Source organism: Wolffia australiana, chromosome 18 (genome assembly GCF_029677425.1).
Source record: "Wolffia australiana isolate 7733 chromosome 18, ASM2967742v1".
NCBI lineage: Eukaryota > Viridiplantae > Streptophyta > Magnoliopsida > Alismatales > Araceae > Wolffia > Wolffia australiana.
The window spans coordinates 4,158,190-4,171,459 of NC_135852.1; the positions used below are offsets into that span (position 1 = coordinate 4,158,190).

Genomic DNA, 13,270 nt, shown 5'->3' on the forward strand with positions numbered 1-13,270 from the left:
AAAAATGTGTATAGAAAAAAGTTAAAAACTTTTTTACATTCATCTTCACCAGAGTTCAAATTTGGGAGAAATTTTGACCAGTGGTACTAGATTAAGAGTAGATCCTCCCATCAATTGTAAATGGATTCTATTGGAATTACTGCAATCATAGACTGTGAGGAGGCCATAAGTTTACCAGAGAATATAAACCAAATTATTATTTCCTGAACTTCATTCAAAGCCAAAATTATAGTCTAAATTGTGCAGAAACTATAAATAGAGGGCGCGTTTCAATTTTAAATTACAGTTGAAATTGGAGCTGCAAATCTCGGCCTCGCGTTTGCTCCGAGCGGCGATCGCCACTCGCCCCCCAAAACGAGTGATGGATCGTCGCCAATCCAACTGTGGCTATGCGAAGTACACGACGACATCTTCACCGGAGATTTCCAACAATTAGAATCGCCATCCTCGCCAGAAATCATTGCCTACTCGGAAACCCCGCTTGATGCTGGCGGGAGGTTCCTAGCTTCGAATTCCGCGGCCAAGTTGCTAAATTTAGCGTGCCCGTGATGGCATTCTGCGGAAGTATGATCTCTCAGGCGCCAAACTACAGCTTCAGTCCGCGTAGACATTGGGCGCCGGTGGGCTGTTCATTTCAGAGACCCTTTTCGGTACTTGGTTTGGAATTCTCTCGGCTGTTGCTGATTTTTTGAAATTTTTTTGGGTTTTTCTAGGTTAGGGTCGTTCGTACTTTTAGGATTTCTTGCGTCGATACTGAGGCTGTGCCCTCCTCCGGCGCCGGGGGAGTTCGTTACCAGCAGCCCAAGGTAATGTTCTCGGTTTCTGAAGGGTTTGTTGGATTTTTCGTTCATGGAGTTTAAAGTATTTGTTTTCTTTTTCATATCTACAGCAGAAATTGGTTCTCGAAACAGAAAATTCTTTCCTAGTGTATTTGAACACGGACTGATGCGGATTATATGCTTAAGCCGCTTGAATTTTAAAATTCTAGTGCCATTGTTAATCTTCTCATACTGTGATTGTAGTGCAACCGGCAGAGTTTAGAGAATGACATGCATCCTTCCCGAAATTGCGTTAGGGAACGGGCGATTTTCATACAATTATTTGCAGAAAACTATCTCATTTAGAGCCTGGGAACCTGCAATTATTGCATAGCAATTATGAGACAAAAACGTAGCAGAGACCCCGGGCATGTAAGTAAGGGACGGTCAGATATTAAGATCGTTATGCTCGAGATTACTGTCTGGTTAAATCTCCACCTTCGAGAGATTCAAATTTCGTCATAGGCCAATCTAATGCAATGGCTCTGATCCTTCTATGGTATCAATCTAAAACGGCAGAAATTCTATAAAAAAAATCTAAACCAACAAAAAATATTGGAATAAGAACAATACATCCTGAGAAAAGAAACAAAATTAGATGTGATTTTACCTTCCCAATTAAGAGTCATTCAGACTTAAATACATTAGAGTTTGTTTCAAAACTATTTAAGCCATTTTTTAAGTTTATTTTTTTGTGTTTGAATCATTGATCCAAGTGCTTTATTTTCTTTTCAATTTATGCTCCTGGCAAAGCTAACAAATCATATTCTTGCAATAGGAAACTCAGATGGTTGTGTCTATAACGGGAGCTACTGGATTTATTGGTAGGAGATTGGTTCAAAAGCTTGCTGAAGGTCAAAATTCCAAAGCTTCGTTTGCCCTTTGTTTCTAACTCGATACTTATCTAGACTCTCAAGAAAAACTGATTTGAATCTAGAAGGTTATTCTTCAAAATTACTTTTATTCAGTCCATCATTTCAGTGAAATTGTGGAAACCAAGGATTGCGGAGTTAGAGAGGGGTGAAAGAAGAGGTGAAACTTATGAATCAAGAATTAGGATTACAGTGATATATAGATAAGTATGGAAGAGACTTAATGGGTTTGTCCATTAAGTGAGTTAAAAGCTTAAATAGAATTAGGCTAGGTCCATTTCAACTGAATTTTTTTGTGCTTTCGACATTTGGAACGCTACCTGATAACTGAGATGTCATTGGTCTTTGATACTTTCTTTACAAGAGCATACCGTAGGCTCACCAAAAAGAGGTTGAGAGCTCAGACCGCAAATGGGGAGTAAAGACACGTGCACGGGATTCTATAAATAAAGAAACACCAGGGAGACATGGGAAGAAGCTTTTCTTCTTGAAAGTGTATTACTTGACTAGGCACCTGCAGCTGGGGCTCCTCAGAGGCCAGCAACGTGAGAGCAGGATCCTCGGATCCTTCACATTTGTATCGACTTTTCCCTTAGCCCTCGTTCTATGTTCTTGTTCATGAACTCTCGCTGATCTGAATCAGTATTGTTGTCCAACAAACTATTGAAATATCAAAGCACTTTTCTATATTCTCTTGAAAATCTTACTCTTAGATTATCCTGCAAGAAGGTTTATATGACAGAATCACCTGCATTGGTACCGCGATAGTATCTGTCTCTTTCTCAGTACAGAGACAACATACATATCTGCATCTACCTAAATGTCACGTTTAGACTCCAGAGAATTTTAAATACAACAGACCAACTATTTTGCATTTAGCATTAGGGGAGCAGCATGATTGAGATAAATGCAAATTTTAGGTAGGTGGGCCAAAATTGTGGACATTAACACAGTTTAGCAAAGGATACTCTTGAATCCTCTCGCTAGTTTATGAAATGTTACCAAAGAGCGTAACTAATACAGGACACTTGGACTGATGATCGTGGAGGTCTACTTCATTAAAAAAGTTCGAGTTTTGATTATAATATCTCATATGGGTATATTCAGCCTAATATATATCAGAGAGCCAACAGTCAATGAAACAGATTTTGTTTACCTCAGTAATTTAACCTATCCCCAGCTCTGTAATGTATAGAAAATGTTCGGAAACAGTTGCTTTGGTGATTTCTTTTCATTGCTTTACAAATTGATCCCCTAATTAAAAATTCTTCTGGCAGTGTCTTTCAAAATATGATTAGTTTTGCGCCACTATTCTACGACCAAGATGATAGATGGCATATAATGCCTCTACCAGTTTGCACCCAGATTTTACTTTGTAGCCCCTCGTTGTTGCAAGAGTATTGTTTCCTAATTTGTATCAGTGAACACTGCATACCTTTGAAATTTAGGCAATTTTTTTCTGATTATTAGAAGTAAAAGGTACGTAGCTCTTAAATTAAATGAGTCTGGATTTTCGCTTCTTTCTCTTCCCAACACCCATAGCAGAGGGTGGGGGGTTCCTCCGGCCGCCCTTCCCTTTTTCCTGTTCTATCACCTTTCTCTTCTCTTATTTCTGGAGTTCTATGGAGAAGGGGGTGGGGGGTTTCCCTTATCATCATATTTCTTTTTATTATTATCATCTTCCTTCTGCTATCTCTCTACTACTCCCTAAGCAGTTATATAGTATGCCAGAGCGACAATGATCCTTGTCATCTTGTCCCAACAGTCTGGTATGATCATAATCAGACACGTATCGGAAGGGCAGGTGAGCCAGAGACACAAGGGTAAAAATAGTGGAAAATGAGTGAATTCCCCCTAGTCCTTCACATCTAGGGCTATTGATACTCATTTTAGTCCAAGAAATTGTTAGTTTGCCTTCCCTCAATGTATTTGTATCACAATCATCATCTTCACACCGTCTTTGTCTGGCATCCCCATGGGGAGACCTTTGTGCCGGACGTTATCCTTGTCCTCTCCTTTATAGGTGCAGATTTTTTCGATGACTGCCATTTATGCAGAGATTTGTGATGCTATCCTTCCAGAAGAGCATATTCATGGACACTTTAGTAGAGTGTGTTCGGTGCAGCGGGGCTTGAAGAAGACTGCTTTCATGTTTTCTTGAAGTGCCTGTTCGCTTGGGTTTTTGGGTCCAGCCAAAAGATTTCATGGATGGATGTTTCTTCAAATGAGGCCTTTGATCTGCTCTCAGGAATGGAATATTCATCAGGGAGATAGAGTAGGGAAGGCTCTTAACAGGGTTATTTGCAATCTGGTTGCATCCTTATGAGATTGTTTTCAAGGGGAGGGCAGCTTTGATGGACAAAGCCATTCAGGAACTAGAGTGTATTATTTCATGTTGGTTTTGAAGGGTGTGAATGAAACATGAAGGATACCAGTGAGAGTAAGGTGGGAAGAGGATTGGACATGCCCCACACTGGCAATAGTGAAGAGGTCACCCAACACAGCACTCACTTTATGAGAACTGGGTGAGGAAACAATGGGATTCAGGAGTCATATGAGCAGTGGCATCTAAGTTAACGATCCATTGCATCCCAAAAGACAAGTGAGAGGGAGTGACTGGGTTTGTACATCCATGAACTTGCGATGTAGAGCCAGACCAGTTGGATTGAAGTGACGGAGTTGGTCGATTCCCTCATACTTGAGCTGATCTCCCATAGAAGAGGATACATCAGTTGCTGTTGGTTGGTGTCACACGTTCAAATCCCGAGCTAGGACCAGTGCTCGAATGTGACGCGTGCCGGCCTTAGTGCTTGGAGCAGAACACTGAGCAGCCTTGCTTTGTTGCAGCGGAAGTCTTTGCAATAGCTTGAGATTGCATAGAAGGGGTTAGAGGAGAAGGTGGGACGCAACCCCATACATGAATAGGGTCATTGCAGTTATATCGTAAAGAGGTTACATTGTAGTCATGGACATCACATGGGGGAAGACGAGGGAAGATACCAAATTAACAAGACGAGGTGCGGTGTGCCTTGGTAGTGTCACTCTTGCGCCTTAAGACCCGCCGCTCCGCGCACCCGCTGGCCTCGCCGCTACATATGTGCCCCCAGGCCGGGCCTCGTGCGCCCACCGGCATAGCGCTCGGCCATCCGCCGCCCATTCCAGCCTTGACTCTCCACACGCCACCAGCACCCGCACTGACACATATTGCACACGGTCCGCCCGGATGCCACCGTGCTCAGGGCATCAAGCTGGGCGTTGCGCGCCCAGCACTACCCGCGAGGGGCCACGCGCCCGCACCATCTCGACGCTCATTGTGTGCCAATGCCTTAGTCTCCTTGCGGAATGTCTTCTGCCTGTGCCCCGCGCACGCAACGTGCGCGGCGTGCACGACGCCGCACGCAACCGCAGCGCTGCTGCCCAGCCTGCACGTCCTGCACACGTGCGCTGCATTTGGCGCTCGCGCGCGTGCGCTCTTGGTGGCCCGTGCGCCCAGCACGCACGGGCCTCCCCTGATCCGCCGCGCTTGCGGGCCAACGGGCACACGCACGATAAGGGCGATGGCCTAAAAGACTAGGATCGGGTGTCACCACTCGCAATGTGTATTGTAGTATCGCACTTAAGGACTCAGTCTCCAAATCATGACTCTAGCACACAGACATGTCCCTACAGTTAGCACGCAGGCCTCTGTGCACGAATGCCGCATACTTTGGGCCCTTACAGTTGGGTACCCATGGAAGAAGACAGAGTGGCATAGGAGGAGAGACCAGAGCTGTACTAATGTTACAGGTCGAGAGGCCAGAGAAGCTGGAGTGGTCACCAAGTGGTTTTGGTGAGTATCCTTGCTTTGCAGCTCATAGTAAGTCTCTTCGGCATGACCACGTTTCTTGCAATATTTGCAGAAAAGAAAGGAATCGCTATTGGTTCCTTGGAGAGAGCATATGAGATGACCCTTCCTGAGTAGGGCCAGTGCATGAGTTCTCATGCTGTCATGGAGCCATTACAGAGGCTGTTTCAGAGTGAAATATGCCAAGGCCTGTCTGCTCAGTCCAAACAATATGAAGGGCCTCCTGATAGGTCAGAATATTTTCTTGATGGATGTGCTATCTGCATAGAAACTCGTGTTCGAGATTCGATCCCATGAAGAATTTTAACACCTGGAGTTGAAGAACGTACCCACGATCAACTGAGTTGGAGTCTCGGGCATATAGTGAGTCAGCGCAGCCCTAGAGAAGTCAATGAGGTGCTATATTCATGAACAGATTACAGACCTTGGACCAAAATTGTGGACCAAGTCAAAAGATTATAGATAATGGCCTGATAAGAATTCTTCAAATGAAGATTGGAGTCGAGAGATAAGAATTCACTAGTCAAGGATGGACTGATGCTGTCAAGGAGCCAGCAGTGGACCACACCCACAACATCCGGCCAATTATCACTTTGGGAAGCAGTGGGAAGTGGCGGCTCTGCCATAAGATGCATCGTTTCAAGCTAATTTGATCATACTGATGCAATTGAAGAAGTTTCAATCCTGTAAAATGAAATTCAGGAGGTATGCAAGGGAGAGGATAGTGCCAATGACCCAATTCCGATGTTGAGAGAGTGGGCGACCCCGACGGCTAATTGGCAGCAGATGTAGATGAGTCATTAGTGGCCATGATATAATCCAACAGAAGATATGAATGCGTAGCAGCAGGGTCAATGCCGGTGGAACCGACGAGAGCCACAAGAGAGCCTATGTGAATGATCACAGAGTGAGTGGAGACATAGTCAGTGCAAACGCCTGCAGAGATGGCGCAAGCAGTGACGGAGGTGGCACAAGCGAAGGCAAAGCCAGAGCCATACGAAACAGCCAAGTACCAAAACAAACGCCAGCGGAGATGGCACAAGAGGAGGGAGAGTGGAGCGAATGGCAGCGGAACTGGAGCAAACCACGGGAACTGCTGGGAACAGATTAGAAATCAAATCTGGAGAAAACTCCAAGATCTGGCTTTGATACCAAGAAGAAACCCAAAGAAAAAAGAGGCTCATCCTCATAGACTAGTTTTAGGGTTCGCTGCATTACTTATAGTGGGAAGGATAGAGAGTCCAAAATGGGCACACGTTAATACATAGATAAATAAGATAGGAAGAGAAAGAAGCCCATTCTACAGGCCAGATATTAGATGGGCGAACAATACCTTGAGGAGATTCCTGAAGGAGATCTAGTTTAATTTTTATAAACAATGGAAATACATTTTAAAAAACTGGCCGAATCTGGAACTGTGTTGAAGGATGAGTGCGCCCCTTTCAAATTGGGTCCCCTGTTATCTCCCATCCTCTCTATGTTCCTGTCAAGTTTCTGTTGGAGCATGAGCACGAAGAGAGACAAGAATAATGAAGAAATGCTTAACTGCTCATACCTATGATTTTTTTTTTAAAATTATAACAAGGGATGAAAATCCGACAAATCGGTGAGCCTCCCATCAGGACCTTACAGACCCTTCTTAACAAGGGATGCTCATACCTATGATGTACTTTAAATATACAAAGACACAGGAAATGTTGTATGACCATTTAGTCCTTGAGATGGGTAACAGTTTAGCCCAAAACAAGGGCAATGTCCGATGTCCTCTCAAGTAATCTGTAGCATGTAATTGTCAAGTGTTACACTGTAACAGATATCTATTGTTTCCTCTTGATTGATGTGAAATATTCTGGGGTTCAAATCATTATCACTCTCCAATTATTTACAGAGCCAGTCTTACCATATTCATCTTCAATGGGTTCTGTGCGTTTATGAGATGTGATGTCTATAAAATGCATTCACATCTGGAATGCTTGTGAAAGATTTTGTGAGAACAGTTTTATTTCATGTTGCGTAATTTCCTATTTCGCCATCAGAAACTGATAACGACATTTTTTCTAATGTGTGAAACTCACATTTCTTGGCTTACATTTTGTTCCTACTCCTAATTCAGAGGACCACGAAGTTCGCATTCTCACTCGCTCAAAGTCAAATGCTCGTCTTCTTTTTCCTGGTAAGATATGCATTCTTGATTCACTTCTGAGTACATGAGATTTTGGGAACATTTTATTGAATTCAAAACCTGAACCACTGTCATTCTTACATTGTGAAGTCAGTTTCCAAGCATCAATGTTTAGAATTTGAAAAGTATTGAAGGAAGTCATTAATCCTAATGTTTTCATTGATGCGGAATTTTGTCTGGCTATGAAGATTTCACACTTCTGTCTCATTATTTTTCTGCAAACATTTCCAGTTGAGAAATTCCCAACAATTACAATCGCTGAGGAGTTTGAGTGGAAAAAGTGTATTGAAGGTTCAAATGCGGTTGTCAATTTGGCTGGAATGCCGATAAGCACACGATGGACATCTGAGGTGATAATAATGCAGTATTATTTGATGGTTACATGATAAAATATTTGAAAATTTCGTTTTTCTTAGTGATGATGATTTTTTGAAAAGGTAGTTGAACAATTATCATTATATGCCTACTTTTTCCTTCTGATATTATTGTTCCACTACGTTCAACAAAGCAATATTGTCTGGGTTCAAAGATCTCAGTTTTATTATTTTTCAAACCTCAGGTAAAGAAAGAGATCAAAGACAGCCGAGTACGAGTTACATCAAAGGTCTGGATCTAGTTTGCAATCAAACTTATGGACTGATCTATCAAAACCTTGAGACAAAATTATCAAATCTAGCTTGTTTGCTTGTTAAGGTTGTCGATCTGATCAACTCCGCAAGTGAGGATTCCAGGCCATCTGTTCTGATCAGTGCAACTGCTGTTGGGTTCTATGGTATGTTTTTCCGTTTGCTCCCCTTGATTCATACTTGTTACTTAGACAAACCAGTGAACATCCAACATCTGATCTATTCTTTTGCACGGAACTTTGAGTTATATTCTTTTGTATAATATCATTCACTCATCAATCAATATGCTTTTCAGGAACCAGTGAAACCAAGGTCTTCAATGAGGAAAGTCCCTCGGGGAATGATTACTTATCAGAGGTCATAATGCATACTTACCCCTTAAATTCTAGTGAAAAGTATCCGTGGAGATGTTTTCAAACTGGAATCTTAATTAGTGTCATTTTTGCATGTCTTCAAAATCTTCTTTTTATAGTTGTTTTCTCGTGTCCGGGTCCTCTTCATAAAATGCTCCATGCCTGAGTTCAATAAATATAGTTATCAAATGCTTCTTAAGATCTGTAAATGAGGCATCAATGTCAGCAAGCCTTGAGGTTTTCTGTTGACCCAGAAATCGTCATTGTGCCGGTGTTGTTTTCATGATAGAATGAGGATCGTAATTTTTTATTATAACTTTCCATCTCTCTTGCAGTTCTCGCTGCGATAATATTACTTGTCTGAGTTTTGGTGACTGGTTGTCTGTCTGTCATCTTCATCCCGGTGAAATCAATTCGCCTTCTCCATTTTTTTTGAAACATTCCGCCTTCACTATTATACATTAGTGAAATATCTTATCAACTATAACATAATGGAATATCTGATCAATTATAACATAAAGAAAAAAAGGAAATAAGTCAGCCTGGAAGTAAATCAAAATGGTAATTGTTCCGTCTAAGGAACTCTGAAGGCTTAAATGTTAGTCATGGTTGCTTTCTTACACTAAAATATCTATCATCTGTTAGCTTCCGTGCATGAAAAATACCAAAATACGGTTTCCTTCATAAAAATATATTTTTAGTTGCATGGAGCTCACCGATTTCATGTTTCTTCTTATCATTGATGACACATTATGAGTTTCACCACGTGTTTTTAACTTAAGTAATCTGGTTACAGGTCTGCAGAGAATGGGAGGCCAGAGCTGGTAAAGTGGACAAAGGTGTCAGAGTAGCACTTATTCGCATTGGGGTTGTTCTTGGGAAAGAGGGTGGAGCCTTAGGTATTTTTACAATGAATGATTCTAGGTTTATTCCTTTTGAACTTTGATGAAAGATCACGTGATAAAAATCAATTATATTCTCAAAGGTGGTCCAAAACTTTTGGTTATTTATTTATTTATTTAGTGGCCTCCATTATATTTTTGAGTACTCCTGGTTTTTTCCGAGCTACCCATTTTTCTTTTGTGTTATCAGCTTTTAACAAAATGTATGTCCATGCTAACATCTTTTGTTTATATTGACATCATTTGTGTGGCGGCTCCAATTACTTTGTGTCCACATGAAGAAAGGATGTCCATTCGAGCACGAGAGGAATCAGTGACTCATTTGCTGACTTTCCTTACCAACCCGTAAATAGCAATTGAAGGCTAGGGTTAAGGTTTGACAATTTGGTGTTGTTTGAGCACGCTTAAGTCAATACAGCACTCTATTTCAGTTGAGATCATACAATTGATATCGGAGCCTCTTCAGGCCCTTTGTTTGTTTGTTTATATGTTCTTCACTTGAGGACAAATGGTTTCCATAGAATCTCGTTTAGATTATCTGGTGGAAGAAATCTGAAAAATAGAAGAGGACTGACGACTCATGGCTATCTGATAGAAAAAATCTCACAGGAGCTGAATACACTTGGGCATACTTATCTCATCTCGCAGATGAGCAGCTGTAGCAAGAATACCGATAGGATCTGAAATCATATATCACTTCTACAGAGCATGAATAGCTCACAGTTAACCAGTTACAAAGAGTAGAAGTAAATCATCAATATGAAGGAAGCTAATGGCTTCCGTCAGGGATATTTAGTGGCGGAAAAATTATTTGGTATTCCAAAATTTTTACTTTTAGAACATAACAGAAAACACCATCTTTATGCTAAGTATGATAATCAAATTGATTTCTTAAAGTGAACTTTTATTTTTATATCCCCTTCTAGTTTGTATCTCATTCATATTCTGATGTTAGCCAGTGTACCTATTTTTGTGATTCATGACAGCAAAAATGATACCTTTCTTCATGATGTTTGCTGGAGGACCTCTTGGGACCGGAAAGCAATGGTAATCTTCTTTCCTCTCCCCGTAAAAATATTATTTCCGTATTACTGGAGTCATAATAAGGGGAGAAAAACGATATGAACTGAAATTCTTTGCATGAATCGAGAATTTCAAATTATTTGGATTGTTTCGCTTTTTAGGTAACAGTTTTTAGTCTTAACCTCTGTGAGAACAAGGTCTATTATTTAGATGAAATAAAATATGTGATTACTAGTATGATATGAATCTGGAGAGTTTGGAATTTATCGTTGATTTTTTATTTTTTATGTGGCAGGTTCTCTTGGATCCACCTGGATGATATTGTTAATCTTATCCTTGAAGCATTAAAAAATCCTTCCTATAAAGGTAAATTGACCGTAAGTTTCCACATACCTGAAAAAATAAAGAGGAGAAAGTGAAGCCTGTCCTGCGTTTAACGTGAAGATGATGTGATTTTATTCATCAAATGGTTGGATACTTTTCATCTTAGGTGTAATTAATGGAACCGCCCCAAACCCAGTTCGATTGTCTGAAATGTGTGAACAACTTGGCGAAGTCACTGGCCGTCCGTCATGGTTGCCGGTCCCTGATTTTGCGCTTAAAGCCATGCTGGGGGAAGGATCTATCATTGTGAGATATCTCTCTCTCTAACTTTCTTTCTCTTTTTCTCTCTTTGTCAATTTCAATTTCTCTCTCTTGATTGGCTTATCTGCTTCTCTTACTCTCTCGCTCTCTGTCACTTACTATGTCTCTCTCCCTATTGCTTTATTTGTCTTTTTTTACTTTATATCTCTGTCTTCTTTTCTACTGCTGTTTCCTTATTTCTTAATCTCTATCTCTCTCTCTCGTTTTCTCTTTCCCTCTCTCTATTGCTTTATGTCTTTTTCTCTACTGCTGTTTTTTTATTTTTTACTCTATCTCACTTTCTCGTTTTCTCTTTCCCTCTCTCTCTCTCTATTGCTTTACCTGTCTTTCTTACTCTCTATCTCACTCTCTCGTTTTCTCTTTCCCTCTCTCTCTCTATCGCTTTACCTGTCTTTCTTAATCTCTATCTCACTCTCGTTTTCTCTTTCCCTCTCTCTCTCTCTCTATTGCTTTACCTGTCTTTCTTACTCTCTCGTTTTCTCTTTCCCTCTCTCTCTCTCGCTATTGCTTTACCTGTCTTTCTTACTCTCTCGTTTTCTCTTTCCCTCTCTCTCTCGCTATTGCTTTACCTGTCTTTCTTACTCTCTCGTTTTCTCTTTCCCTCTCTCTCTCTCTATTGCTTTGCCTGTCTTTCTTACTCTCTATCTCACTCTCTCGTTTTCTCTTTCCGTCTCTCTCTCTCTATTGCTTTACCTGTCTTTTTTACTCTCTATCTCACTCTCGTTTTCTCTTTCTCTCTCTCTATTGCTTTACCTGTCTTTCTTACTCTCTATCACACTCTCGTTTTCTCTTGCCCTCTCTCCCTCTCTATTGCTTTGCCTTTCTTTCTTACTCTCTATTTCTCTCTCTCTTGCTATCTTCCTTTCTCACTGTTTATCTCTTTATTTCTCTCTCTTACTCTTTATATCTCTTTCTCCATCACGTTATCATTAACTCACTCACACAGTCTGTCTTTCTCACCCTCTATCTCTCTCTCCATTGCTTCTTACTTTCTCTCTCACTCTCTCTCTCTCTCTATCCTTCCCTCACAAAAGTATTCAGCACTCTGAAATAAGTACTATTTTGATACTAAACGCTGGATTTTTCAGGTATTGGAAGGGCAGAAAGTGCTCCCATTGAAGGCCAAGGAGCTCGGCTTCTCCTTCAAATACCCATATATAAGAGATGCTCTACGGGCCATAATGTCATCATAAATTGAAAGGCATTTTCCCATTCTTCTTCATTTTGTATTTTATAAGGGTCCATTAACCTTTCTTATAGAGCAGGTCAAATTTGAGCTATCTCTCTCTTCCTATACACATGGTATCTACACATGATGGAAAAATAGCTGTTTGATCCAGAAAGAGGTTTTTGTATGTATTCATGGCGTGTGACTGGAACATTGGTGGGCTCAAGTGTTCTATTTGGTCTCGGTTAAAATAATGGCTTTCCATGCAGTGGTTGACTGTTGAATCCAAGAACATACAAAAAATATAAACTATATTGGATTATGAAATTGGTGAATTGCTGCAGTTTCCGTACATATGTTTTGCATCAACCTCGTTCTCACTTTTTGAAATATGAAGAAGACTTCCAAAATAAAAAGAAGATTTTAGTCTTGTCTTGTGTGCCTTTTATTTCGGTCTGCTAGAGATGATTTTAGAAGTAGCATAATTTTTTCTTAAGTTAATTTAACTTAAAGAAAACTCGAGGTCAAATTAGATGAAAAAGGCTGTAAAAATTATTATAGTATTTATCCAATTATCTTTAAAAAGTATTATAACACAATAAAGTCAATACAAATCAAAATGTCATTAAAAATAATGATAAAGTCAACTCGTGCCACTGCATTGACCACGTCAGCTCATTAATTTTTAAGAGAGAACTTTTCTATTTTCAGAAACAAGATATTATAAGGATTATCATAATTTTTTTTTGTAGTTTTAGAATTTAAGAAGAAAATCAATGAAAATCAATGGATAGTTCAGAGCTTTGACTTTGACCAGCCCATTGATTTTAGTTGAAT

General features: G+C 40.4%; 1 protein-coding gene across 1 annotated transcript; it reads left to right on the forward strand.

Annotated features, from left to right (window-relative positions):
* Positions 1–288: 288 nt before the first annotated feature.
* On the forward strand, positions 289–12,624 carry SULA (NAD(P)-binding Rossmann-fold superfamily protein). Its single transcript, XM_078590081.1, has 13 exons — positions 289–620; positions 714–806; positions 1,597–1,672; positions 7,648–7,707; positions 7,948–8,066; positions 8,276–8,320; positions 8,410–8,488; positions 8,638–8,699; positions 9,492–9,594; positions 10,584–10,644; positions 10,916–10,986; positions 11,111–11,250; positions 12,354–12,624. Exons 1-13 carry the CDS (start codon positions 549–551, stop codon positions 12,456–12,458), a joined length of 1,086 nt encoding a protein of 361 aa, XP_078446207.1. The 5' UTR covers positions 289–548; the 3' UTR covers positions 12,459–12,624.
* The last annotated feature ends 646 nt before the right edge of the window (positions 12,625–13,270 follow it).